General features: G+C 37.8%; 1 protein-coding gene across 1 annotated transcript in view; it reads left to right on the top strand.

Moving 5' to 3' along the window:
- suclg2 (succinate-CoA ligase, GDP-forming, beta subunit) overlaps positions 1 to 24,672 on the top strand; it is a 117,576-nt gene that overhangs the window by 48,036 nt on the left and 44,868 nt on the right. The window contains exons 6-9 of the mRNA XM_015402048.1: positions 7 to 96; positions 3,330 to 3,426; positions 8,084 to 8,245; positions 10,136 to 10,278. Of these exons, the coding sequence (XP_015257534.1) occupies positions 7 to 96; positions 3,330 to 3,426; positions 8,084 to 8,245; positions 10,136 to 10,278 (492 nt within the window). The remainder of the gene's footprint in view (positions 1 to 6; positions 97 to 3,329; positions 3,427 to 8,083; positions 8,246 to 10,135; positions 10,279 to 24,672) is intronic.

The raw sequence follows: 24,672 nt of genomic DNA, 5'->3' as shown, positions 1-24,672 counted from the left end.
TCGCAGGAAGTCATAGATATATTTGAAGGGGTGCGAGACGACCAGGCACTTCGCATGGCAGCTAATTTGGGTTTCAAAGGACCTCTGCAAAGACAGGTAATGAGCCTGCTGACGGCTTTAAAGTTACAATGCTAAGAGGCGGCACAAGGATTTGCAATTCATGCTTGCATATAGATGGGTCAGGAGCACACACATTGGAAAACACACCGTACTGGCTATTATTAGTTTTCACTGGCAGCATGAGAAGGGCCATTACAATGGGCTCAACTGCCAGGTGCTACTTTGTTATAGCTGCAAGTCAATCACAGCACTGTGCCAGACTCAGGGAGACGACATCACTAGTGATGCTCTTATTTGATTGAACTTGCAACACATTTATTTGTGGGTCACAGCATTTTGGGCATTTCATTTTACTATAAATCCTCCGTGTGTGACATATGGTTTGTTATGCCGTGTAAAGAAAGAAAACAGTTGTCTTTTCATCCCAGCTTACAAAATCCTCGTTCAAGCATCATTTGCCCATTAAATGAGGCTGGGGAAGAAGAGCACAGAGGCACCCCAGGTTTCGCAGTCCAAATGAGTACAAGCGCCTGGATGAGTTGATTTCAAAGTCTCTTTGTCTCTTGGCATCAAATCAGTAATTTGTTTGCTTTTCCTCAGGCACCATGGCATGAGAAATCAGATTAGCTCAAAGCTGTAACACATGGTGCACATAAAAATTTGACAAACTTGAGTTGTATACATGTTTGCTTTTGATTGTCCCCTCAAACTCCCATTATGTGATCTTTTCCATTTGCAGGGTGTTGAAAAGGCATTGATTTTTAACAGGCAAGGTGGGAAATAGAAAGGGATTGGGTAAATGTCTGCATTGTTAAGTTTACGTTTCCCCGGCTGCAAGGAGTCAGCTGCCAGACTGTTTGATTTCGATAAAATTAAAACACTTCAAAAATAGTTTTTCTGCTTGCTTCCAATAAGCTATTTGAGGACAGGACAAACGGTCTGTGCATGCCAGCTGTGATTGTAAAGGCTTTAATTTAAAAGTCTTAGTCGCAAATCTAAGGGTAGAATATAGATTTTAGCTGTAGAATCAATTTGCTTTTCTCTACTATACTCAATCAATTAAAAAAAAGATTTCCTGCTGATGGCAAGAAATGTTTTTTATCCTTTTTTCACATTGGTACCCACAAACATAAATGTATATTTTTGAGGAGTGATTTTAAATTTGAAAGCAAAAATTATTATGGTTGTAATAATGAAGTGCTGTGTTTTTCATTTCAGGGCTGTTACTAAAAACATGTTCTAAAAACAAAAATGAAATCTAAAAACATGTTTTGTGTTTGTTGGAGCGGGGATGACAACAGGAGATTTTCTCTCAAGCGCAGCACATGAGAACAAATATGCAGATGTAACTGTCCTTCATTATCAAACACATAGATGACGATACTTTGCTCAGATGAAACCAGAGATAATATCTTATTTTTAGATGCAAAATTCTACAAGAGATTGACAGCACTTCGTTTTAAATATGTCAGCCACAATGAGACATGATGGTTGCAGCATTATCTTTTAATGGTTTTCTTCAGCTGAGACAATAAAAGTTGATTGATAGATGGATGGAGCTAAACACTGGGTACAGAAGAAAAATGCCTAATAGAGAGTGCAAAAGACTTGCATCTGAGGCAGATGTTTATCTTCCAGCAGGACAACCATCCTTAACAAACAGCTTATTCAAATGTGAAAAAAATTAGTGAGTTCACAAAACTGATTCAAAGTCCAGACCGCAATACATTTGGCTGTTGACAGGATAAAATTGAATGCATTCCGCTCATTTCTGATTTTTACTGACAAAAGAAATCTAAATTCACATCATTTTTGCAATTTTAAATCCAGTATTTGGCATGGGGCTGCTGCATAGAACGCTATCAAAATACAAGGACTTTTTGTTTGTACCAAAGTTGAAGCGTAATAATTACTTTTGCACGAAACTACATGAACTCAAAGTGAGTTTTAGAAATTAACTACATATGGAATCATTAACTTTACTGGAATTCCTGAGGCGTCGCTTTAATACATGTGTAGACAAAATTGTCTATACTACTCATTTAATGAAAGAAAAACCTACCATGCTCACAGAAAAATTAAATCTGACAGGAGACATAATGAATAAAAATTTTATGAAAACGAACAAATGAAAGTCAGACATTGCTTTTCAAATCATGCTTCAACAGAATAAAAAAAAAAAAAAAGAAAATAATGATACGGGCCTGGAGAAAAATTATAATATTTAGTTGCACAACCCTTTTAGGCAAACATTGCAATCAAATGATGCCTCCAACACTAGGTGAGACTTCTGCTCCTCCCAGCGGGTCATTTGGTCCAATACTCTTGTGCAAAATGCCCCAGATGTCTCAATGTGAAGGTGCCTTTTCCAGACATCAAGTTTCTGCTCTTTCTAAAGATGCTCAATAGGATTTATATCAGGGCCCATAGAAGGCAACTTCAGTGTAGTCCAATATTTTCTTCTTAGCACCTCTTGGGTGTTTTTAATTGTGTGTTTCGGTCATTATCCTGTTGCACAACATATAACCTGAGACAGACCAAGCTTTCTGACACTGTGCAGCACATTTCTCTCTGGAATCCGTTGATAGTCTTGAAATATCATTACACACTGCAGAGATTCAAGGCACCATTTCCAAGATGAAGCCAAGCACCACCAGAACATAATAGAGCCTCCTCCGTGCATCTCTGTAGGGACAGTGTTCTTTTCTTGATATGCTTAATAGGTACGTCTATTGTACATGGAGCTGACCTGGCAAAAGGGTCCATTTTTTATCTCGTCTGTTAATAAGTTATTCTTCAAGAAGCTTTTTAACTTTTCAAAATGGAGTTTGTCCAATTCACAAGATTTTTAGGGGTACCATCATTTTAATACTCATTCTATTGAAGCATTGTAAAAACCCATCTCTGAATGGACGAATTTGATTCATTCATTTCCAATGAATTTTTATTATTATTATACATTTTGTCATATTTAAGTAATTGTTTTTACTGTTCATTAAAAAGGGATACTGACAATTTGTGTCCATGGTTTTATATATAGTGAAAAATATTTTCTCAAAGTGTTTGGCACTGTATTTTATTTCATATCTTTTTAGCTGTTGTTTACACCATTTTAAAGACAGAAAATCAAATTCCAGAATGAGCCTAAACAGAGAGATGTTGGGAGCTGTTTTCATGCAGCTTGTGTGCAAAGCTGAGTGGCCTCAGTGGATGGCTGAGTGCTCAGAGTCAAACCATCAGGTAATTACTGTCGTCTGTGGACTTTGCAGGCAGCGGATCAGATTAAGAGGCTCTATGATCTGTTCCTGAAAGTCGACGCCACTCAAGTTGAAGTCAATCCGCTCGGGGAGACTCCCGAAGGACAAGGTACCGTGTTTCTCAGAAAATGCCTCTTTATATACATCCCTGTGTTCCCTTGCTTCTGTCTTATTGCTGATGATTTTAAAAATAGCCGTTATTTTCAGTATAATGAACACAGTGAGTTTTACAGATGCTATCATCTCGGGCCTGAACGGGCTGCAGAATGTGAAGTGTACTCTAATTGCAACACACTGACATCAGCCACTTGTCAACATGACTTTATCTGGTTCAAAATACAGATGGCTTCAGGGAGCAGCACTGTTTTTTTTCACACCACACAGTTGCTTCAGTACTGATAGTGATGTTAAACTCATCCAAAAGAAACAAAAACGAGTCTCTCAAATCTCCCGGGTGCATTCGACTCATCTTAATATTAGATTCAGAGTTAGTCCAGCATATGCTGTAGAAATTAAGTAGAAAATTAATCATAGATTTAGGAATGTGAGTATTTCCAGGTCCTCTGAGTTTAGATTGGTGTAAGAAAGACTTCTTTAAAGTTATAATAAATATTTTATTTTTCTTCAAGAGATTTGATGTATTCTAAAAAACAAACCAAGTTAAAAGTTATTACATATGGAATTTCTGGATCAGGCTGTTGAAAGACCATTCAGACCTCAGTGATTATTAGAATTTAGTCACTTTAGTGAGTAATAAAGGAGCAAGCTGCAGGAGTCTTCCTTTATTCTAATATATGTAATGAGGAAAGGGAGATTAGAACTAATTAAAATTAAAGGTTGCAAAGCGATTATTAGGCGCTCTTCATAACAGTGTACTTTATCCTCTGTCCACTTAAATCTACCAAAACTGTTATAGATGTGGGGCATAAAGCTAGTACAGAAAATGGCAAAGTCTTTTAGTGTCCTTTAGCTGAGGCAGTTTCTGTGGCTGTTTTAAGGAACAAGACTGCAGTGCAAATTGGTAAGGACTCTCAAACTAAAGTGGAAGTGTGTCAGCGGTCTCCAGGATAAGTGCTGTCCGAATAGGGTTGGCAGTAAGGAAGGAGGTAGAAACTGTAAGCAGGATGCTTCCTTTCCTTAGATCATTTAGCATAAGAACTTCTCGATTGTCCTTTTTACAGCTGTGCAGCAATACGGTTGCTCACGATCAATGTACATGACTGGATCTACTTTAACAAAAATATTTTATTTCTTTACATGTATTTTTTTGTAACACGTGCAAATTTAATTTTGTACATTTGAAATCAAAAATACTTTATTAATCGCAAATGGAAATAAAATATACTTCTTTACATGTTTTTGGTTTTACAATAGAGAGCTTCACCCTTCACTAGGTTCTATCTGGATTTAGTTCCCGTCTTTCCAGGATAGGGTTCTTATTGTAACTCTAAGGAAAAGGATGGAATAGGTGTTAGGAACAGGATAAAGGAGCTAAAGTTTAAACTACAAAAAGCATCTAGTACCTGATGTTGTCTCCATTTGGACTCATCACTACCAGCCGCAGCCTGGAGAGGGTTTTCTTTATTGTTGATGGGGTCATTAAGAATTAAGTGGTGCAGATTAGCCACCAATGAGCTGCATCTGCGAATAGCAAGAGCATAAAAGCATGAGTTGTGTTTTCTTATGGTGCCTACTGCTATTGTGTTTGTTACCATTATTAGATAAAACCAAACTTGAGTAGTCAGATATAAAAGCGTTGCTTCAACCAAATCAACTCAATGTTCCTCCTTATCCCAAAAAGATTTGATTGAGGATTTTCACATTAATAATATGTATTTTAAAACCTGCTTTCTGTGCCATCTTAAGGGGTTAAAAATAACCAACGACCTCATCGTTTTGTATTTGAGGATAATTAAGAGGTTTTTTTCAAATCAAAATCTTGCATAGAGCAGTTTTTTTTTAATGTATTTTAGTTGTGAAGTTGTAGACTTTCCTAACTATGACGACTTGTCGGTTCCGAAGACGCAATCAATGATGCTAGTGGCATGAAAAGTTTTCCTATTGACATCTCAGATCAGCCAATTTACACAACTAACCTGAGTCAATACCCTGAACAGGAAGCTGTTCTCAAAGGGTTGCGATTAGAAATCATTAGTACATGCATTGGATTTTTCCATTCATGAGTTAAACCTTCTTTTTTTTATCATCATGGTATAAGTGTCTGTAAAATATTTTATATGAGAAGATGTGACTTTCTCAGGGTGACAGTCGCTCAATCAGTTTAAAATAAATTATTTATCTACTTCTTATTGTGTAGAGTGTAAACTGAGCCAAAAGATTTAATTGCAAACAGCAATCCTGGATGAGTGTCATATAGTGTTTTGAGTGCAGTTCAGTTTGTCATTCAGGTGATCACTTATAAGTACCTTGGTGTTCACCACAATAACACACTGGAATAGACTCACAACACTAAGGCTCTCTACAAAAAGGTTCAGAGCAGACTCTTCCTGCTGACGACACTGGAGCTTGTTTATTTTTTAAGTCTTCACTATTATGTTATTTTTATGCACTCTTCTATAATCTTTTTGCTGATGTAAACACCAGAATTTCCCCATTGTGGGAGAATAAAAATAAATATATTTTTTTATTTTGTAGATTCCTGGTGTTTTTAAGCATATTTTTGCAGGAAGTTAAAATATAACTGAAATAATCATCATTGGATTTCACACAAGCCTTCAAATTTATTTACCTTGCATAATTTGTTTTATTTATTTTTTTATTTAACCTTTATTTAATCAGGGAAAAAAATCCCATTGAGATTAAAAACCTCTTTTTTTAAGGGAGTCCTGGCCAAGAGGCAGCAAAGTTACATAAGAAACAGAGATACATTAAAATAAAGGGCAGGTACATAAAAAAACAAAACAAAAAAACATATCAAGTAAAACAATTACAGATCATTTAGGCTGCTTCAAATTGTTTCACTTTCTACTTAAAAGCATTTAAAGAAACAGCTGATTGTTGGCTCTCAGGGCAGAAGAAGCCATGCTTTTCAGTGTAAGTAAAGTACAGTGTAAAAAAGTACTATTGTAAGAGGGCAGTAATCCAGAAGGGCCTTGTAAATAAAAGTGTACCAATGATGCTACCTTCTTGTAGAGAGGGAAGGCCATCCCACCTGAGAGTACAGGTCACAGTGATGTGTCATGGTTCTGCAGTTTGTGATGAACCTTGATGCAGCATGGTAAACAGACTCCAACATTTGAAGACATTAAAAAGTAGCATTCTTATAAAAAAGGTTACCATAATCTAAGACCGATAAAAATATGGCAGAGACGAGGCACTTTTAAGAAAGACCTGTCTTATTACAAAAGAAGAAGCCCAGTTTAACTTTCTTAGCAAGTTTATCAATAAAAGGTTTGGAGTTGAGAGAGTCATCGATTCCAATTACCGTACAAGTTTTTTACCCCATTTTACCTGCATGTTTAAAATAATCAGCTCAAACATTGCCCGAGTACAGTTTTTCCTTTTTTTCTCTTTTCCTTTTTATTGTTATTACACTGTCACAAGTACAGAGCAATGAAATGATCTCTCTGGATTTAACTCATCCCCTTAGGGAGCAGTGAGCTGCCATTGTGCGTCGCTCGGGAAGCAGTGTGAGGTTAAGGGTCTTTGCTCAGGGAGCCAAAGAGCAGTCTGTGGGAATGGGGCTTGAACTCAGAACCTCTGGATTCCAAGCTCTATGCCCTAAGCACTAGGCCATCACTCCCCACAAATGTTTAAAAAAAAAGTTAGTATCAGTTAGCATATTAATCTTCCAGGGATTAAACCTATCCTCTTAAATTAAAGAAAAAACGCCTCATTCTGACTGTTTTTTGTAGTAAATCTGCACATTTTGACACGGTTTTATTTAAAGTGCTGCTCATTCATCGGAAAAAGTCGTTCACACAGTCACTGCAAATCACTTCTCACCTTGCAGTACTGATTTTGTTAAACTCGTCATAAACACTTTTCTAAGAAACATAGAGGTAAAAAAAAAGCATGTATAAATATATTTTTGCCTCTGAAACTGAATAGCTGCTGTGTGATATATCCTGCTAAGACATAGAACCGCAGCAAGATTCCTCCCTACTTAGATGTCAAAGTCTCAAGAACAGCTTCTTGCTCAAATGTTTTATAAGTAAAACGAATATATGTTTTCAAGAGTTTATTACTTTTGAATGTCGTTAGGAAAAATGACTTTAAATCACTTGATTTATGCTGTGATATTTAAATATTTCTGTTCTGTGTGCTGCAAGGTCAGGATTTAAGCAAGCTTTTTTAAGAGGCTTCAATCTTGTTCAGTTTATTTAGATGTTGCCAGGTAACACAGTTTCTATCTCACGGGCGTAATCCAAACCATAGTTTTAGGTAAAGCTTGATAGTACATCTTTCAAGAAGAAAACTCCTGGTCAAAACCATACCCTACCATAAAGAAAACAGTTTTTCAGGTTTTATGTTGCAGAAGATTCTGTTTGCCTTGTGTTTATATCTGTGTTTGGTTTTGGGTTTGCAGACCTTGTTGACAAGTAGGACATTTGTTTGCAACATCTAAATATGTATGGGAAGTTTAGCTATTTTATGCTTATGAAGATATGTTACTTCCAAATTTAAGTGTCTATCTGCCACCCATCTTTTTCCTTTCCCTTGTCTACCATTTTCCAGTTATTTGCTTTTCCTGACTCTGTAACTCTGCCTTCACAGTCCCCTCTTTTGCCTACCTGTCTTCCTAGTGGTTTGCTTCGATGCCAAGATCAACTTTGATGACAACGCTGAGTTCCGTCAGAAAGATGTGTTCGCCATGGATGACATGACTGAGAGCGACGCCACAGAGATGGAGGCGGCCAAGTGGGATCTTAAATATATTGGAATGGACGGAAACATTGCCTGCTTTGGTAGGATATAAACCCTGGAAGAAAATTCTTTTACCTGGGCGTACAAATAAATGAGTCGCTTGCAGTAGAATGACACCTCATGTCAAACGGCTTTAAGATGGTAACAAATCTAAAACGATGAAAGACTAAGGGATACCAGCGAGGCTCCCATCTGGTTTACCAGCAGCTTTTTGAAGATCCCAGAAATGAATGCTGCCATAACCAATGGATTCTAATTAGCTATAATCTACCCACAAAGTCTCTAGTGAGCCAGATTGTTAGGGTTCTCATTAAAGGCCTTCTCTCTTGTCATAAAGCTTTTACAGTTTACAGCAGCCCTAACAGGTGCTCTGGCTCCTTACCCGGTAGCCTCCTAAACACATTGAATGTCTGTCAACACTTCTTCCCCCTCTGAGCACGACCGCTCGCCCCCAATTCCACATCCCCAGCTTCCACTCTTTTAAAGTAACAACAGCTTTTAAGACCCCGCAGCTTCCTTGAGAGCTCCGCAAGGCACCAAAGTGACAGCTGTTAAAGCAAATTTCCCTTTTACTGAGACCTCAGTCGGGGAGCTTGCCAGGACGCAAGTTCAGCTTGTCTAAACCAAATGAGGTAAGACATACATGTGCTATTGGACGCTGCACAACCCAGCAGGGTAGTTGTACAGGCACTTAGGTAAACGATGACAGTCCTTTATAAAAACCTGCAGTCTGTACTGTAAATGTTTTCTCTGTGAGGTTAAGAGATGAGGTTGGATTTCGATGTTTCTGGTGAGAGCATTTCTAGTTTCCTTTAGCTCTTCAATCTAATAAGTATTGCTCTAATTAACAAATATTTTAGCCAACACAGTATAACATACAGGGGATTCTCCCTTTTTCTCCTAACCTTTTTAATGCAGAAAAACTAGCTTTATTCTGCCCCTTAAAAGTCACTCCAAAGGTGCTCTGTCGGTTAGAGGTTAGAACTCTGTGCAGACTACCATCCACACCAATCTCTCTTATCCATGTATTTATAGACATTGGTTATGCATAGTCATGTTGAAAGATGAAGGAGCAGTCTCCAAATGGTTCCCATAAAAGTTTCAGGCCTTGGAATGTCCAAAATATGTTTGTATGCCCAATCAGTCTTAGTTGCTTTTGCTGGAACTAAGCAAACCAGGTTCAGCTCCTGGAAAGAAAGAAAAATGAGAGAGAGGGGAAAGAAAAAGGACACATAATCTCCCCACAATAATACTGAGCACTTGAAAAACACAGCCAGGCAAGTTTGCATCTCCATCAGATGCGTCAACACCCGTTCTAGAAAGATCTGTCCTTTGCTGGGTTGATGTATTTCCAAATTACCGGTACATTGTTATAAAAGTAAAATATTTAGTTGCAAGGAAATTTTACAACTTTTCCTATTAATATTTGGCATCCTGTTAAAGCCTCATGATGGAACGACTGAGCTCCTGAGTGCAACCTCTAATCTTTAAAATGTTCTCTTAGAAAAAGTCTAAATGCCTGCGGGCTTGTTTTTATGCACCTGTAGCCTTAGAAGGGTTTGGAAAACCTGGCTTTAATTATTTAGATGGATGAGCAAACACTTTTGACAGTAAAGTCTATCTTAAGTTCTTTCTTTTTTTATTTTTGTGGCTTTATTTTTTCCTGAAACCGTGTGGAATTCTTCTTGAGTGTTTTGTTAAAAAATCCAGTCTTATTTAGATTATTCCCTTATGCATTCCATAGGGAATTCCTTAGTCATCCAACTTTATTACTCCTAACTTAATTTATGGACAAGTTTATGTTGATTTCTATGAATGTGCCATGATTGGGTTGAATTGAAAGTCAATAGCCTCACCGGAAGAATATTTGTAAATAAAGTTTTGGGTGTTTAGTACTTTACTTTTTCTGATGTTTTTTTTCTTTTGTGCAGTCAATGGAGCCGGTCTTGCCATGGCAACATGTGACATCATTGACCTCCATGGGGGAAAGCCTGCTAACTTCCTGGACCTCGGGGGCGGTGTCAAAGAGAGGCAGGTGTATGAGGCTTTTAAGCTGCTGACTGCTGACCCAAAGGTAAAAGCCAACTGTCAACAAAAGGGCTTTGCTTCTCCATCTCTTGCACAGTTTAACTACATGTTTTAGCCCAGAAGTCAGTCCATTTCCTTACACCAAAGCGTTGCCTCAAACATTTAAGAAATGAAGCTTGATGCCATGTTACGATTGTAAAGGTCATGTTTCTTGACAAAAAGGACCAATTCTTCCTGGTTAGTGCCCTGATACTCAGACAGAAGCACTCATTAGGGAACCTTGGCATTTGTCCATGCTTCACAGAGTAAAACAGACTATCATGTCATTGTATTTCATCATATCAGCCACTGAAAGCAGATGAAATCCATTCTGTGCTGTATCGCTCTCAAAGACGAGCTTTGATAGCCATCATCATGTGCATATTAAAAAACACAGTCAATCAGAAGCATGCTTCTGAGGGCCTCTGCTATAAGTGAGTGACAGCTTGGGCTGTTTTGCAAACAATTCAACTCTATGTTCAGAAATCTGATAAGTCCAGTCTAAACAATGTGAGCCTTGTAGCTATACTGCATAGCTGATTGTGTGTTGACAGTCATCACATCACTAATTCCCTCGCTGCTGTCACTCCCATATCCCCGCACTGATCTCGGGTTGCCTTTGAGTTAGCGGCTCCAGTAGCCCTTTGACGTTTGGAATACAGATTTAAATGAGGTAGAACTGTAGTCAACAGCCCAGCTTTTATTAAAGCTAACAATAACAAACATTTCTTTAGACTTTGCAGCATAGGCTCTGTACTCTGTGTTTCACTCTAATTATGAGCTGTGATGGCTTATTTGCAGTTGTTTTCACCTCATGTGCAGGCGCCAGAATGTGGTTTCAGAAACACCTACCATTGTGTTTGTTTGGGGAAATATCTTTGAATATATAACCCTGCAAAAGACTAATTTGCAATCACAGAACTTCACTTGTGTGCTGCAAAGAGGAAACATAACGAAAGCCCAGTTTGAGAATTGTTTATTTGGTTTTGCGAGTACTGAGATGATGCCCAATGTTGAATGAGCAAGTACAGTGCCAGCCACATTTATTGGACCCCTTTATAATGACTCAAAATAAATAGATGCTTTATTGCAATAGCATGATCTCATCCTAAAAAATCAGAAAAATTAATCTTCTAAATGTTAGAGCATTCATTTAGCAGTGAGATTAAATATTATGTTAATAGTCTCTACAGTCTACTTTAAAATCAATTAATAATTAAAAAAATTCAGTTTCTTCCCTAGTTTTTATTCTTTTTTTTCTGTGAGGCATTTTTCGATTATCTGATACTCATCTGCTTAAATTAGTTTAACATGCCTCACATATCTTCTTCCCACTTGTCGACTTTGCTTCTTTTAACCACACTACCCCGTAGTTAAAAATTGAACAGCAGTTTTGGAGATACAGTTAAACCCAAATATTCTCATACGATGTATAAAAATTCAGCCTTTTTTTGTGCTCTTATTTATTTTTAATTACCTTAAGTTAACATCCACTATGATTATCAATAAATAATTTGAGAGCGCCAACATGATGTAAGCTTCTGATTGTAGCTCTTATAATTCCTAACATGTATAAAATGAATCCCCATCTGTTCATGTACTTTAAATCAATACTTAGAACAATGATGTATGTCTGAGAGCCAGTTACTGTTCTAAGGTTGGACGAATACATTTCTTGACAATCAGAGCAAGCTAATCACATCCTCTTTTTAATATTTTTTTTATTTATATTTTTCTAACCACATTCTGATTATATATTGTGGGTTTACATGTGTATTCATATAAAACATATTTACCGTAGTTATTTTTCTTTGCATTAAATTTTAATTTCAGTTGACATTACACTGCAAAAACTGTGTGTTTGTTTAGTTTTTTAGACACTGCTCTAATCAGAGCTTACTGTCTGTCAAATCAAATGTCTGTTGTTGGATTGGGATATTGGGTTAAACTCTGAAACTTGAGAGTGGAGAAACGGAATAAAAAAAAGACATTTGATCACCATTAAAGACAGACTCATCACTCTCTCCCCACATGGACTTATTATTATTATTATTATTATCATGGGCTTTAAAAATAGGTTGGATATTTGCTGAGGAAAAGCTGTAGCTGTAGAAATGGGAGAAAAGAAAAGAAAATCCCTCATGGACAAGAGGACCTACCCTCCTGTTCGTTCATCTCATCATGTCCTGGGCTTTTTCTCCAAACACAGATTGGGTAATAAGCCTGCTGTCTGTCCCTCCTGCTGTTGTGGATGGAAATAGCAACAAGAAGCCCCTCCCTAACTTGGGGAAAAAGTCGAACAGGATTGACATTAAAGAGAGTTTGAGGCTCCATTAGCATTTCAACCAGGGTAGCTTAAGAAACCTGCTCTGATCTGCACTGGGAATGTTAATCATTTCATAATTTAATCAAGCGGCTCATTTGCATTTATCATCTGCTTTTTTTAAGGAGGTCAGACTAATGTTTGAATCACACTCTAGATTTGGTAAACTCAAGAAACCAAGATTTCAAGCGCCACCTAGCAATTGAGTAACAGTGAAGCTTTACATTACAAACCGTTTTGTGGCTGATGCACCTTAACCCTGGACTCTTACACTTAAATGACTCTTATTTTATTATTTCTTTTTCAGTATTATGACATTTTGTTCTTGATATTGATTTGAGGGTTTTACTGCATAGTGTGTATTGGTCCAATGCATTATAAAATAACCATTTATACTAACTGACCAGAGAAATTACTTAAGGAATCTATTGTGTATGATATAATGCCCTGCCCTTTCTCTGGGAAGGATTTCCATGGGTCTGGGACATTTTAGCACTTTATTGTTTGCAAGTTTTGACCACACATTGAGAAGCTCAATTATGAGACCAGGCACCTATGTTGAACAAGAAGGCATGGCTGAAATTCTCTGTATTAAATGAACATAGAGCAAGTTCCAGAGTTTTTTCAGACATTTGTCCACTCTGGCAACAAGTTCAGATGACACCAGTGTTCTGCATTTGCATTGGTGTACAGAAAAAGCCCCACATTATGCTGCTCTAACTGCAAAGAGCTTAGGTTCAGAGACATAATGGCTATTATGAGATAAAAAGTTATAAATATTAACTATGCTTTGATCAATGCATCTTGCCTATTTAGCAAAAAGGGGACCAACTTTGGGTCCCTTTTCATTCCTAGGGCAGATCCGATCTCCCTTTATTTGTTAAAAACTGTCCCTTTACTTACACTCTTAAGATTCGACTCCAGCCCTGCTCGTTGCACTAGACTAGTTTTTTATTTTCTTGTGCAGAATCTGTGATGGGGTTCAGGGTGCGCTTGTAGCTGGTCTTCTGTGATCCATCTTCAGAAACAGTCGCCCGTTCTCTCACTAATGCATCAATAATGGCAGGGGCTCAACAAAAACAAACCAGCGGAACGAGAGCGGCCACCAAGTCACAGTGATATCCACACCCAGTGAGACATTGTTTCAAAAATGTTTTGTGGCCATCAAAATGCTTCAGTGTGATATTTTTGATTTTTTTTTTTTTTTTTTTTGGGGTCAAATTTTTGTGTAAAACTAATAACCACAATTTGGCATAATTTGGTACGTTTGGAGACACTGGTGACACAAGAAGTTAAAAGCCTTATAACTCTGACACTGCTATGCCTAGAGGTGTGACAATTTGGGTTGGCATGATGCAGAATAAATGTAATGTAATGACACATGCCTGCTATCAATTATGTATTTGTTACTCCTATTCAAGAAGAAGAAAAAAACTATGAGTTTTATGTTTGCACTGATCCAGTTTAGGCTGGGTTTTAGTCTCAGTTTTTTTTTTTTATATTTTCAAAAACTAGAAGCTGTTCAGCGGTTCACACATGTAATTTGGCCTTGCAGTTCTATAGGTATTTACTTTTCTATTTGGGTATGCAAAAAAGTGAGGATTACTTAACATGAGGTGGATGCAGTATATATAAACTTCTGGTTTGAATGGTTGTAATGTTATCTTTTTTAAGTGTTTTTTTTAAGTCATTGATGGTCTGCTTTATAAGCTTTTGTTGAAAAAGAAGATGATGAGTTCGGTGCTTATTGTAAGAATAACCTTTAATTTTCCAGATATTTTTGGATGTGTTATTATATACCAATGTGATTTTTACGTGACAAGATTAAAATTATTTATGCCCCATTTAAATGATACACTAGGATCCATATAAATAAGAAAATGGTCCGTAGTTAATGAAGGAAAAGCCCAATTGTAGTGACACACAAAGCATTTTGGTATCTGTCCTCTGTTGCCATCCTCTGTCTCTTCGGGGTTTTTGGTCTCCTTTCCTCTTTCTTTCTCATCTCCCTTCTTCACAGAATTTGCTTTGATGTCTCTGGCTCCTTCTGCTGAGAGGAGTGGAAGCAATATTAGCATGTATACCTGGAGCTGCATAACAGAGATGGAGCATGAGATGACAAAGCCTCCTTTTTTCCTGTTAACTCCCCTTCCCAATATCTTCCCTTTAAACATCCATGGCCTAAAAGATTTAGGTTTTCAAAAAAGAAACACTTGTAATGGATATACTTTTTGTAAAAGCTATATGCACAGGAAATAAGCTGGAACTTTAATAAAGCTGTGGTAAAGGAGAGGAAAAAAATGGCTGGAAGCAAAATTCACGCTTTAAATTGGAAGTTTTATGTAGCTCAGTTGTCTCCACCAGACCATTCCGCTTTGTTTGACTTAACCCCCCCGCCCCTTCGACATATTTATTTTTCATGGTGAAATAAATAGCTGCACTTTCTTCATATCCACGTCTCCCAATGGTTTGTTGACAGAATGGCTAAATTTATTGGGGTTTTTCTCAGATCACCTGTAGGCAAAGAGCATGAGCAGCAAAGCTATACCAACAGCCAAATAACCTTGTTATTGGCCTGTGCCTGTGCCATAGAGGAAGTGGCAGATGGAGTTTTTTTGTCCAGTTTGACATTTATTTTGTTCTCATGGCTTAGGGCTGTGTTTTGTGATTTCTATATGCTACAGTAAAAGATGGAATTCCTTTAAAATGCTGTTTTCGCCCATATCAGCTATTTTCTTGTGTTTTTTTTGTTGTTGTTCATATTAGGTTTGTTGCACAGTGATAATGGAGCACAGTGATGATGTATTATTCAGAGTAATCTGAAATTAGATTCAAATTTACATGTTTTATTACCAGAGCATTGCAGTGGCTGAATGTTAGCTGTTAAATAAACCGCCTCAGTCTAATAAACCAAATGGAGGCATCAGCTTGGTAATCATAGGGGCTAAATTACATGATTCATATGTCTTCCCCTTCAAAGTGTTTCTGCTCACCTTTATCAAAACCTTCATCTGTTTTTTTGAAGCAGAGGCTACTCTTTAAAAAGGTGACATATTTCTGAACTTTTTGGCAGCAGAGTTTGGGGTACATTTAAGTTGTATTTGTTGGGAATTCTCACCTTCCTACTCTATTAAGTGCAAAAGGAAGAATAACATACTGTAAATACAGAAAAATGAAAGTGCAAATTGAACAAACAAAATTACCTATAATCCTTCCCTAGTGTTATTGTCATGTGCAATCAGTTTTGCTATAGGGCTACATTACAACTGGTATATTGAGCCAGTTTTATTCAGTATCATACGTATCTTCCGTATGTTAATCTGCTTTTTATTTAATTCTTTTTACTGAAGATTTTAATATTTCTTAATCCGCTTAGACGAGCCTAAAACCTTCATAAACTAGTCTTGATGCATTTCTTCTATCCCTGCTACGAGCCATATTCCTCCTGGAGTAACGTTTTACGTTGACGGAACACAAAGATTGAGACACAAAAGGAATATAAGGAGACATCAAGGTGAAGCAGGATGGCAGCATCATGCTGAGATTCTATTTCACTCCCAGTTGTCCTGGTTCTAAGTGGGTGTAATGAGGAGGCAGGGCTACCACCAAATTGTCTACCCTAATTAAATCTACATGGTTTATAGATAACAAAACTTGGTATCTGGATGGGAAAATGATCCCAAACAGACTTTAAAGAGGATTTTTCTTAAGAATAAAGCGGAAACTGTTCAAATATCACACCAAGTCTGGAAGAGGAAACTGTCCGGTTTTAAAGGACTCTCTCATTTCTAATGAGACGAAAGGTCAAATGTTCAGACGGATGGATGCCAAAAGCATTTTGACGGAACCAAATTGTGCAGTTTCTCTGAAGCGTACTGACAGTTATCCAAATATTAGTTAAAGTGTATGCAAATACTTTATGTTTTATGATTTTTTTTTTTTGAAGATTAAAAAGTGTTTATCATGAATTTAAATACCGGTACATGAATATAAACTCATGGACCCAGGTGTTTTTCCAAAGGGATGGGATATATTTGATTTGATCCAGACAAAAACTAACCCTATTATTACATTCTTGCCCATTCCTTTGTGCAGACCTTTGATTCCAGCTCTACCCATATATGTGCAATCTGTAGTTTTTGCTGCACTTTGTTTTGGAAGAAGCAATAGGTACCTCCCACAGTGCTCCATCCCCTATGGCCCTGAAACAAAATGGCATACAATTTTACTGTGTTTTACTTTCCATCTCAGTGGCTTTGCCTCGCCTTACCTTTGTTTCCTCTTTAACCACTTTCTTCATTATGGTTTCACTCCTTTACCCCATCTTTCTTTTCCAAAGGGCGCAGACTGTGTTTACTACATTCCTTAAATTTTATTTTTTTTTACAGAGGAAATAGATACCATTTGTTACTATTTATTTAGTTGGGTATAACTGCAGATATATACAAGGAGAGTAATGCCAAAGCGCCTGCATCGGTGGTCTCATCATTCTGTCTTTTGTTTTCATTCGTCTATTTCTAACTCTCTTTGGTCCATCTTTGAACCTCTTTCCCTCCTCATGCCTCCCCTTTTCTTAGCTGTTGCCTTTCATCTGGCTAAATCCTGTTAAACTCATAGCAAGAAGCTCCCCTTAGTTTCATGGCTGCTAGTTAAATCCTTCAGGAGCTCAGGAGCACGCCTTTTTCATCCCATTGTCACCGACACCGGATCCCATATCTAACATGCTTTAACATGCAAGATTTTGCAGGACGACAGAAGCTCCTGTCTGAGCAAGATGAGAGAATGTTTTTTCTATAAAGTCTGCTACCCTCAAACAAAGAATGATTTCCACTGTTTGCTGAAAAGCTATTTCCTCGGGGTTTAGAAGTATATCATTCTGCTGGAAATCCCAAGTAAACAGGTGAAAATGCTTACTCGTGTTCTCACCACCTCATGCATCCGCCTGTATTCATGTGTAGCCCCCCTGGGACCTGCATCACCTTTTAATCATTGGACTTGCATGTGATATAAAAGTCCTAAGCTGTTTTATTTAGGAGGGAATGAAATCACCTCTCTGTCTGGAGCCGCAGGCCTGTGGGAGATCCTTCTCCCATGTGCAATAAATACAAGCAGTACAAGCGAGAAAAAGAAGAAAGCAAACTACCCTGATAATGGAGTTCATTCTCAGTGTGCAGAGTATAACACAAGTACTAAATAGGGGACCAGCCTTTCGGGGACGCATACTTAGTCCAGCAGACACACTGGGGCTGCCATGTTGAGGCCAGACAACAAGAGAAGTGAACATTGCTTTTGACAAGCAGACAGTTTGTGTGTTCTTGGGGAGCAGTAGCTCTGGTTGATATATTTATCTTTTTTCTTTCAATTATGTGCTGTATTGGTCACTGTATTGGTTAGCCATTATGGGAGAGAGGCTATACCTTATATAATGGTTTTTCTGGCAGATTTGCTTACGGTGCAGTAAAATCTTATAATGACAGCTATAGGTTTGGGATTGTGTGCATTATCGTCTACCAATGCTCATTTAAACCAACCCTGCAGTAATGGTAGCCTATGCTTTAGGCTAAGCCTGCTGTACACCAGCTCTCTGTTAGTCATTGAAATGTTTCGACTCAGAGCATGGTAAATCGAATACGTGTTTGTTTATTCTATGCACCTGTTTTCATTTGGAATGCAGTGATTTGAGCATGCATTGCTGCAGGTTTCAAGGTTTACATACCAACCTGTGCATCTTTAGTGATGCACGCATTTACTGTTTAATGCATCTCGATTAAAAGCATTATTAGGCCATTTTACACATCTACCAGAAATTTCAGTTAATGTTAGAATGAAACACTCTGGCCAGCTTAAAATGTAAATAATCCAAAATACCAAAAGCTAACGGCGTGGTAGTGTAAAAATATTATATAAGTTATCTTTAAAAATATTTTCTAACAAGGCCTTTTGTTATACTTTTGTGTCCATAAGGTGCTCCCATCAACCAATCACGGAAACAGAGCAATAATGTCTAGTTTCCATCGCTGCAGAAAGGGTCAGCTGTAATATTAAAGGCAAACAATGTAAGTCTGCACTCTTTGCTGAAGGTTAATTTAAAGAAGAAAGCCAAATGTGTACAGGTGTAGCCTGGAGCAGATGATGTGGCGAGTTGATTTGCCCTTTAGGGAACTAATGCCCTGTCCACCGTCTTCTCCTTTTAATCTGCATTAGAAGGGCACAGCATGCTTTTAAACTCTTCTTATTTCACTTCCCCATCAGTCAACAATGTTATTACTTAAAAATTATGTTTGCATAAAGAGCATGAATTGTTGATTTATTCACCTCACTTCTGCACCTTGTCTTGGCACCAATTTGTCCCCTGTTGATTTTCACACGACTTTACACACACACACACACACACAAATAGAGAGAGACAAGTCCCATGGTTATGTCTGATTGAGCTTCCCCCCGTCTGCCATTCCTCATCCCCCTGAAATCAATAGAGGATCTAGGATTGGAGCTCAGACTAATTGAGCAGTGTGCTCCTTGTTCTCTTATTGCTTCCAGGAGCATTTTGTCATTGTACTGTAGGACCTGGTTCACACTGTTGGGGTAGAGTTGGGGCAGAGGCAAGGAGTGTTTGCTCACAGGCCCTTTGGAGGCGAGAGGACAGCTACATGTAACAGAGCAACCTTTTGTTGAGGAGTAAATGTATAGAAAATTTAAAAGAACAATTTCTATGTTTTGATGGTTAAAGCATCTCACTAATGCTTGTCAGCAGACAGCAGCACTGACTGTTGACTAGATTAAACAAAATAACCATATAAGTGGATGAGAGCATATAACTTTTAGGATTATGCATTTTTTTTACCGGTAATTGGTTGCCCTCTATAGTTTGAGCTCCATCTTTTTAAGTGGAGGAGTTTAGGTACCTATAGGATACGGTTCAGAATGGATGGTTGGCTGTATTAGGGCCTCATCTGCAAAGTTGTGGGTGTTGCTCCGGTCTGTCATGTAGGAGAAGAGCGATTTATCTATGTTCTTACACCCACCTGTCGACATGACATAGATCACGACCAAATAGAGGAGATCACAGTAATAAACAGCTTAGTTTCTTCAGTAGGGTAGATGGGTGCTGAGTTAGAGACGGGTCTTGACACACCATAAACTTGGGGAAGTTTGAGTTAGGTTCACTCCGCCTCCCTGTTGAAAGCGGTCTATTCAAGATGCCTCCTGTGCCTATCAATTTGGAAGTTTCCAGGTCATCTAAGCATTAGTAGACCTCAGGGCAGATCCAGCATATCCATGCTGGGTCAGATCCTGACGTTTGAAAAAAGAGGCAGAGAAAGCAAAATAAAGCATTAGCCTCGCTTCACGCAGTTAGCCAAGCCTTGTTGCAAAATGATTATATAAACCAATTATCAATTAGCCGCACTTTATAACAGATGACTGCGACGTCAGTGCTTTGGCGAGAAGTGGTGTCAAACTCAAGTTCCTTTTAGCTCTGGGATTAGGAGAGCTGAGCCCCGAGCTCACCTACCTTTTTGCATTGAAGAGGAGCCACTGCGCATCTACAATTTATAACGAGAGTTTATGGGCAAAGATTTTTGCGCCGCAGGTGTTAAATACGGCACCAATCCGATGACGAACAGAACAGCTTTACTCGTCACTAAAGATTAAATATTTATCTTGCACATCTAAAAGAATTATTAATATAGTTAGAAATATTTAGATTTTATAATTTCATTTTTATTTGTTTTCTTGTGTGTTAAGATCATTGAGAGGGTGGGCCGGTTCTCTAGCACCCTCTATTGGCCAGCCGCCACTGTTATCAATACGGAGATGTTTTGTGTAGTTAAACAGTTTTGCTGTGCCCATCGTCAAAAGTTCCGACTGAAGGAGAGGAAGGGTCAAACACTTACTGGAAGAGGCATTTATAGTTTTTGATCTACAGAACCAGTTAGAAAGTGGCTTAGCACAGTTTTTACTGCTTTTGCTGGGGAAGCCCTAACAGTTATATACCGTCTTGTTTCATGATCTCTGGATACTTGTGCGTTCCTCTGTTTGCTTATGTGAGGCCACTCAGACGCTCGAGTGATGAGACCATTTGTGCTCTCTGAGCCATGTACTGACACCCTATTTCTTTGCTACTTGTCCGTTAATGGGTTTGATGGTCTTCTAAATGTGTTTTTTAATGATTGCATCACAGTTTAATTGCTTTTTAATGTTGTTGTAAATTAATTAGCTCAGTAAAAAGATAAAAGCAGTTAACAGCATACCAAAGCCTTACCTGTTTGCCCAGACTTGGTCAAAGTGTGTTTTACATCATTAACTAAGGTGTGAGACAACGTTTGCATGCCCTCAAGAAATATTATTTAAAAAATTCCACGATATAACCACACATTGGTTCTGGGGTTAAATACATTGAATAATTCACCCAACTTAAAAGTTTCTATTGCCGATATAAATATAGCATTGTACGTCAAAGAAAAACGTAAATGGGACAGTCATTCAAAAGAGCACAGATTTGTTTTTCACTCAACTCAAAGAACATTTTAATATTTCAACAGTTGTCCAAAAACATTTAAATTCTCAACATCTCAAAGCTAAACATTCGAAATAGGAAATTTTTCCACCAGCTGTGAGGCCTAATTAGCTGTTTTCTACCCAGTATCTCTTTAATTGTCCTGTCTCATCTCAACAGCCTGCCTCCCAGTGCGTTTTGTCTCAGGTATTTGTTGCTTTGTATGGTGAGACATGCCTGCAGCGGTACAGCGAGAGATTATTGTCACTATAATTGGCTTTTCCAGGCCCGATTTGATACGAGCCTCTTGTCTGATCCACACAGTTCTTTATTATCGGCTGTAATGGAAAGACAATGAGGCTCACATGAAACGCTCTCCTATCAAATCTCTTGAGAGATCAGCCTTTACATTGTGTTTTTACTCTTTGGGTCAGACTTTTTATGTGTAAAAACACATTATCCTGCCAGATGTTGAGATTACATTGAGATATATATACATACAGGAAAGGGAACTTGTACTGATCAAGACACTACAACACTAAGGAAATAATGTTTGTTAATTAAGTACTAATTGAGCTCACATTGGTGAAATTTACCTCTGCCATCATGTGGCGCCCCCTGGGAACAGTGTGGGGTCAAGGGTCTTGCTCAGAGACCCAGAGTTGGAGTGGGGCTCAAACTCAGAACCTCAGGATTCCAAGCTCTATGCCCTAACCACTAGGCCGCCACTCCTCAAGCAATGGCAGCCTAAGTAGTATTTGATTTTGTGCCTTCAGTTTCTGCAAAAACTAACTCACATTTATTGCTGGAAAATATATGGGAAACGTTCTTTTAAGTTTTTTCTGACTTGGTTATCATATTTTCTTCTTTAGTTTCTATCAGACAAACAAATACACTATATTTCCTGAATGGTCCATTTAATGTTGTTTTATTGGCTTAAGACCTACAGTGATTGGTCTTAAAAACAGTACTTCCATTCATCTAGTTTACAAACCAAACCAAGCATTGAGCCTTCTGTTGTTTATTTTTTCCAAGTAAAATAATCACTCATCACAAGCTGTCTTTAAACTAATTTTTCTTAATGAAGGCTAACCTTGTTAAAGTCTTTCCTTTTTTTTTACAGTTTCATTTCTGTACATAATACCATTGAAAGCCTTTTATTTTGGTTAGCCTGTACTAATAGTAAACTGGTATAGATTAATACAGAAATTTAATGCATTTTAAGCCTTTATTTCTGTTTTCTTAGAACTACAAATTCAGGTTTTTAGGACAATTAGAATATTTGGCCTAATTGTATTGGGAGTAATAGCAATAGAGAGACTGATAACTGGTCAGCTGCTTAGACAGTCTGTGACTTTAACAAAAATGTTTGCTGTTGACAGTGCTAGAAACAGCATAATTAAAGGAAGCTTAAGCAGAAAGAAAATGAGTGTTAAAAAAAGAAGCACCAACTCCATCCTAGCGAGGGTTGTTATGTAAAGCCCATTCAAGAGTTTGAAGGATATTTCAACTTCAGCAAGAGTCAGCGCTTCAAGAGCGACCATTCAAAGATGGATCCAGGACATAAGCAATATCTGGTACAGTCTTTCTGCAGAGCCCCACCTCAATATGTGCCGTTACCATTTAACAGAGAACTTTCCAGATGAAATTAAACTTTGGATTTTGTCTAGATGTCAAAAATTTAAAGTCTGGAGGAAGAGTTGAAATTCTCAGAATTCCAGTGTGACGTTTCCATAGTCTGCTATGATTCAGGAAGCCAAATCATTCCCTTCTTTTGCTTTATCAAATCTGAGGGAAGAGCAGCAGTCTACCATTAGAACTTAGAGCATATAAAGATATACCCTCTTTTGGCAGGTTTTATGGGTGTCCGGATTTCATTTTGCTGCAGGATTTGGCACATGCTCATATGACCAAAAGTACCAAAGACTGATTTAATGGCCTTGTGTTTATACTTTGTTTGATTGGCTGCAAACTGACCTGGAATACCCCACATAAGATCCATAGAGAATTGTCAAGGGGACACCAATAGTGCTGACACTCGGAATGCCACTTTTTAAAAGGAACCTGGGCTTCCTTCACACCTCAGCACAGGCTGATGCTCTTTATGCCACATTGCTTCATAGCTGTAATTCGAGAAAAATATAAACAGTCCACTTTTACTCAGCATCTATTGTACAACAAATGGATATATTACTGTATTTTTTTTCATTGCTTCTATATATTTTGCCTTTTTAAGAAACCAAACTTTATTAATTTTATGTATTAAATGTTTGAGATGGATTTACATTACAATACACAGTGAAACTTTAACATTCTGAATTATGTTACAATTGTGTTTGTTGCTTTCTTTACTTTTTTGATTGTCTGTTTTTTTTATTATGAGCTGCTCGCTATAATCCCCAGAAATATTAACCTAAAATATGTCACTTTGTGCGTAATATAAATTTTTTCACTGATGCACACAAACCCAGCTTTATCTGGAAATTGCCTTAGACATTCTTATAGGAAATGGTGAAATTTCAAAATAGAGGATGTTTGAAATAGGTCTTGTGTACCTAACAAATTTCCTGATTGGATCGGGATTCCATCTGGATGAAGCAGCCAATAAACAGATTGTATTAGAAATTGGCTCTCAAAATACGTAGGAAACTTCCATAACCGTCCATAACTGGCCAAAAACTGGCATGTTTGCTCATGAAAGCAACCGTCGACCCAGCCTCTTCCTTAATAGACTTGCTCTGATAAAAAAAAAAACGCAACAATCTTCATTTTATTGTATTGTATGCCAACAAATTTTCTTCCTGTAGTTGATCCGCACAGAGGTGTTTTTGGCTTTATTCTGTGTTCACTGTTTAGACCCTGCTTTCTTCTTTTACCTTCGATTATTCTGCTGAGTGTTGCTACATCACTTACATGTGGCATAAATATTACAACACTGCTCCTCCAAATTCAGGTGGTTTAATATTTATATTTCAACTTTTCTATGCTATGTTTTGTGGTTCTGTGGATGTAGCCTAAAGCCTGGTTTATGCGTGATGCGCCTACAAGGTTCACGAGGCCTGCGTGGCCACATTATGAAATTTTAGCAACAAAGCCCCTCCTCATGGTTTTGGAACCAGATGGAAAGCTCTGCTGGAAAAAAACATGGTGGAAAACTCTGACGGCTCCATTCAAAGACGGCTTATGGTTTTAACCACAAATATGACCACAATGAACATATATTAAAAAACTCTTGTTATGTAAAACTATTGTTAAAAAACTCTTAAATAAATTACTATCACTTTTAGATGGGACAAAGAGGCTTTGTAAACAGAACTTTCTTTTCTACTTGTACCATGGACATAATGTTATGTACAGGCAGCATAAACCACAGGGATTATTAAAGCTGCAAACTCTGTGTTAGTTCAGGCATACACTGCCAAGTATGAGCATGTGTTACAAGAATGACCAGAAGAGCGCTGCAGTTCTTTGTTTTAACCACAAGTGGCAGCGTCATTAGAAAACTCTGTCATACCTCTTTAAAGCCTGGTTTATGTTCAGAAACTATGTTGTCTGTGTGTGTGTCACAGTTACCGCAGATA

The sequence above is a fragment of the Cyprinodon variegatus genome, unplaced genomic scaffold (genome assembly GCF_000732505.1).
Source record: "Cyprinodon variegatus isolate N-32 unplaced genomic scaffold, C_variegatus-1.0 Scaffold1291, whole genome shotgun sequence".
Taxonomy (NCBI): Eukaryota; Metazoa; Chordata; class Actinopteri; order Cyprinodontiformes; family Cyprinodontidae; genus Cyprinodon; species Cyprinodon variegatus.
The sequence above is the reverse complement of the archived record's forward strand: the minus strand, read 5'-3'. Positions and strand labels throughout refer to the sequence as shown.